Below are 4,572 nucleotides of genomic sequence, written 5' to 3' on the forward strand. Positions count from 1 at the left end.
CCTGTGTCTTCTTTATGTTTTATCAGTTGAACAGTCTCAAAGCATACGTCGAGCTGTGTTCCTCTTTTAATATAGTGTTAATCTAGGCAAACTTGACACAACCCTACTTTGTGTGTCTAAAACCATGACAGGAAGTGACTCTGTACGCATAGGGAAAGTGATTGTGTACAATACGTGTGATGAATGCGCAGGGTTTTTGTGTGAGAAAAAGGATGAATGTTATTTCTAACATAGGTCTGGTCACATTCTTTGCTCTATATGTTTTGACACAGACAAAAAAAAGAAAGATGATTTGCTATGTTTCCCCTCTTCATCCCCAGAGATTGAGTGTGAAAAAGAAGGCACAGTTTGTGCAGAAAGGTCTACAAGATGCACCCTGGTGTCAGTCATCATCAGTAGGGCTGTATAGCTGGTAAGTCATCATATAGATTTTCGAAAGCTCTCTCTCTCTCTCTCTGCCTGGATTTGATTCAAGAGGAGGGTCTGGGCTTCGGCAGGATACATGAAAAGTCATGTTGGAAAAACAGAACTTACTATCTGTTAGTCTTTAACAATCTCTTTTGGCAAACACAAGCTTTCATTACTGCGACCAAAGCGATTTGGAGCGTCAACAGCAAGGCCAAGACTTATAAACTCAGTGGCTCTACACCGCGCGTTTGTTATGGATCTCTTCCCTGCGACGAAACTTGGCTGCGTTCCTTGTGCAACAGAAACGACAAGGTAGATTCACACGATGAATACCGCTGATTAAATGCCCATATAAAGCTGTGTTGGTCTACCTTTAAAATACGGCTGAATTAGCTGTCAGGCAGCAACAGTGGCTGGAAAACCAAAATAATTTGTCAGAATGAAAGAGCAATGGTGAAATGGTGTTTCTTCTTTCTTTCCATATATGTAAAGTTTATCAGTTCATTAATCGATCAATCATTTTTTCATATCTGAAGATATGTCATCTGTGGCATGTCTCCGTTTGCGATTTTCAGCTAAATGATAGGGGCAACATGCTTTGTGATAATATCTTTGAAAGAATTTTCATGAATTTGTCTAACAGGCCTTGCCAGACCATGAATAGTTGAAAGTCGCTTGTAAGACAGTACCACCTGCTGTTGCAAAGTAGAATTGCAGCATAATGTGAAGTGAATTTATTGGCAAAGGGATTTTGCACTAAATAAATCGGTAAATGATGTTTTCATGATCAAGATCAGAATGAATATCTGTTCTGTTTCATTCTATAGAAACTCATACTTTTGTACATATTTTGTCCGGTTATTTCACACTCATTTAGCCTCTTAATGAAATTTGCGAATCTGCCGACGCTATTCATCAGATTGTTGCCGAAAAGCTCTCCCACGTGAACAGTTTACTGCACATGTAAGCAGAAGTTGAACGATTCGTTTGATTAAGGGAAAGTAAAGGAATCCCTGAGGTTATCTGACTGTTTTTTTCTACAACATTACCAATCATGTCTTCCTTTCGTAAAGCCTTAAAATCTAAACAACGGGATCACAAGGAAAGATCTCAGGTAAGAAAAATTGTGGTATAGTGAGTTAGAGTGCAAGCTAGCAACCTAGCTAAGACGTCAGGGGTAACCAACGTAATTTTTGACCAAATCATGTAAATTGGAAAGATTACCTCAGATAATGTGGTATGTAGCCAGATAGTATGGTAGTATACAGGCAGGCATAGTGTCTCTGTCTTCATACAGAGAGATTAAGCTGTCAACAACAGCAAAAGTCTGTTTTAAACCAGGATTACATTCACACTAACTGTTCGCAGCTACCATAGACATCAAACTGTGCTTAATCTGTATTTTTAATCGCCTCCTTTCTGCCGACAGCCTGGTTTCAGAAGAAATTTGGGACTTTTGGAGAAAAAGAAGGATTACAAACTTCGAGCAGAGTAAGTGTCTTGTTTAATTCGTTACTGACGGATGTTTGCTTGCATAGACCAGTTTAAAGGGTAATGCTGTGTGTATGATCAGACAATGGGTCTTCGAAGTCGAATCACTCCTGTTTCTTCTGAATGATCTTATTCTTGTCATGAACTACCCGCTAATGAACATTACAGTTAGTTTCACTTAGTTCTTTCATAGCAAACCTGAAAATTTGGGAAAGTGTTACAGAATTGACGACTGAACAGCAAGTATTATGTTTACACTTAAGAAAAAAAAAAAAACCAATGTGGCCGAGAGAAGTCGGACAGAAATCGAATGTTAAGAACGCTTTGATTTTGTATGAGACACATTCATACAAGAATCACAGTATGAGACCTTTTCGTTTCATTTTTTCCTCCCCTCGCTCTTTGCCCCTCTACCCTTTGCCCTTTAGTGATTACCATAAGAAACAGAACACCCTTACAGCTTTACGCAAGAAGGCTTTGGACAAGAATCCAGATGAGTTCTACTTTAAGATGATCAACGCCCAGCTTAAGGTTTGTAACCCCTGACCTTACGATTTCCCTTTGTCATTAAGAACCTTCCATCCTCAGACTAAAGGTTTTCAGAAAGAACTGTGTCGAATTGTGTTTTATTGATTGATTGATTGATTGATTGATTGATTTTCATGGTCACCTTTGAGAACTTACAAAGTTGCAATTTCTTTTATTCATTTGTCTGCTGATACTTTGAAGGATGGACTGCATGTAGTGAAACCTAAGGAGGAGGAGGTGGTGCTGACAGAGGAGCAGAAGAAGGTGATGAGGACGCAGGATATCAAATACGTGGAGATGAAGAGGGTGTCGGAGGCTCACGTAAGAGAACTGTTTGATATTCACAACCGACTTTCACCCCTGGCTGCTACTAACATCCCTGCCAGTTGCCAGTTATATTTACGGTTCATTTATGTTGGGGAAATTGTGCAAAACATTTGTTCAAATTTTTTTTTTGTAGAAAATTGAAAGGTTAAAAGCTGAACTCCATCTGCTGGATGCTGACGGGAAACAAGAAAACAAGCATACCTTTTTCGTGGACACAAAGAAAGACGGTAAGATTTTGCCTCGATTGTTTGCTACCCGTGAATTTTATTTATTTATTTATGTATGTATGTATGTATGTCCTCCAGAGAACATTAGTAGCAACAGTGAAGTTCTAATGCAGCTGAGGTCTGTTTTTCCACAGTGGAGGAATTTGACCTGGCCAAACACTTGAACACAGTGCCTGAGCTTGTCGACCGAACCTTCAACCGGCCCACGCTGGAGACGCTGGAGAAGAAGAGCGTGCAGGGGGTCGTGGATCCTAAAAGCCTGCAGGTCAGTCAGGTCACGTCTCCGTCAACAACTTATTTACTCCCTTATATTTAGAATTTATAGGTTTCCCTCTTTGTTCCTTTGACTTGTGTTTACAGAATGTTCTCTCTGTAAATGTTAAGATGTTTAGAATAGCTTGTGTGACACTCTTGAGGGTCATTCTCATTCACTGGAAAAGGATAAAGCGAACCTCTCAGCCGAGGAACCTCAGTGACCGTCGGTCTTTGTCGTCAAACCCAGCTGAATCAGATGCCTGGATGTTTATCGGGACTGAAAGCAGGGGTTGAAACCAAAAGCCCACGTGCACTGGGTCCTCACGAAGTGGAGGTTTTGTCCGCTCTTGTAAAAGAGAGTATCTTTGTCACGTGCTGCGTTTTTTTGTGCCTCCTTCCAGAAACTGGCAAAACAGAGGAAAGCCCAGTACGAAATCCTCTCTCAGCGAATTGACAGGGAGAAGAAAATGTACGTCATCGGTCAGAAAATCCAGACGCGCAAGGACCTGCAGGTGAGTTCGCCCGTTCCACCCGGCTCTGCCTGCGCGCGCGGGCTTTATTTGAATTACCCGATCGCTAATTTTAATTACCCGTGTCGCCGTGCGTGATCTTATTCATCTCTCTCTCTCCCTCTCTCTCACCTGCAGGAGAAGATTAAGAAAGTCAAAGTTTGCAACGAGACGGCCAACGCTCCCGCCGTGTACAAGTTTGAAGCCAGGAGGAAGAGATGAAGAAGAGTACCTCAGAGAAACAGGAGCGATATTACGAGACTGCTCTCAGTACCGACTGCCATGGCCCCTTCTCGCGGCTCCCTCTGACGCCGTCTGTCTGGACTTCTGTCCGTAAACCAGCATCGTGGATGACGTGGGCTCTGAGCGTGTCGCTAACTTTATAGTTAAATTACAAGTTTTGTATATTTATTGTGTGCATACGTGACTATAGGATTGCCTTGTTTTATATACAAAATAAATAAATCTTTTTTGATCAAGAATCTGTTTTGTGCAGTTCATAATGTATGTCAGTAGGTGGCAGTAGCACATCTACACAGGTTTTTGCATTGGAAATTAGCCTAACTCATTCACAGGGCTATTAAGCATTCCTTTATATCTTTATGATTTATTGCAATATGGTATGTCTTGCTGCATTTCTTTGAGAAATAGGTATTTTATTATAATAATGATAGATATCAGCTATTTCTCATCATCTAACTTCTGAAGCTAATGTAGTGACTTGTGATCAGCGTGATGGATTTGTGTGTGAAAGTATGATACAAATTATGATATGATTTTAATAATTCAGATCTTTTATCTTAGTAACTGGCAAACAAACATATGAT

General features: G+C 40.6%; 1 protein-coding gene across 1 annotated transcript; it reads left to right on the plus strand.

The window, feature by feature from the left end:
• The first annotated feature begins 1,419 nt into the window (after positions 1-1,419).
• On the plus strand, positions 1,420-4,196 carry utp11 (UTP11 small subunit processome component). The gene is made up of 8 exons (XM_030782601.1): positions 1,420-1,522; positions 1,838-1,899; positions 2,328-2,430; positions 2,629-2,748; positions 2,888-2,981; positions 3,116-3,246; positions 3,638-3,748; positions 3,884-4,196. The coding sequence occupies exons 1-8, from the start codon at positions 1,463-1,465 to the stop codon at positions 3,965-3,967; spliced, it is 765 nt and encodes a 254-aa protein (XP_030638461.1). The 5' UTR covers positions 1,420-1,462; the 3' UTR covers positions 3,968-4,196.
• Positions 4,197-4,572: the final 376 nt, after the last annotated feature.

Source organism: Chanos chanos, chromosome 8 (assembly GCF_902362185.1).
Source record: "Chanos chanos chromosome 8, fChaCha1.1, whole genome shotgun sequence".
NCBI classification, from domain to species: domain Eukaryota; kingdom Metazoa; phylum Chordata; class Actinopteri; order Gonorynchiformes; family Chanidae; genus Chanos; species Chanos chanos.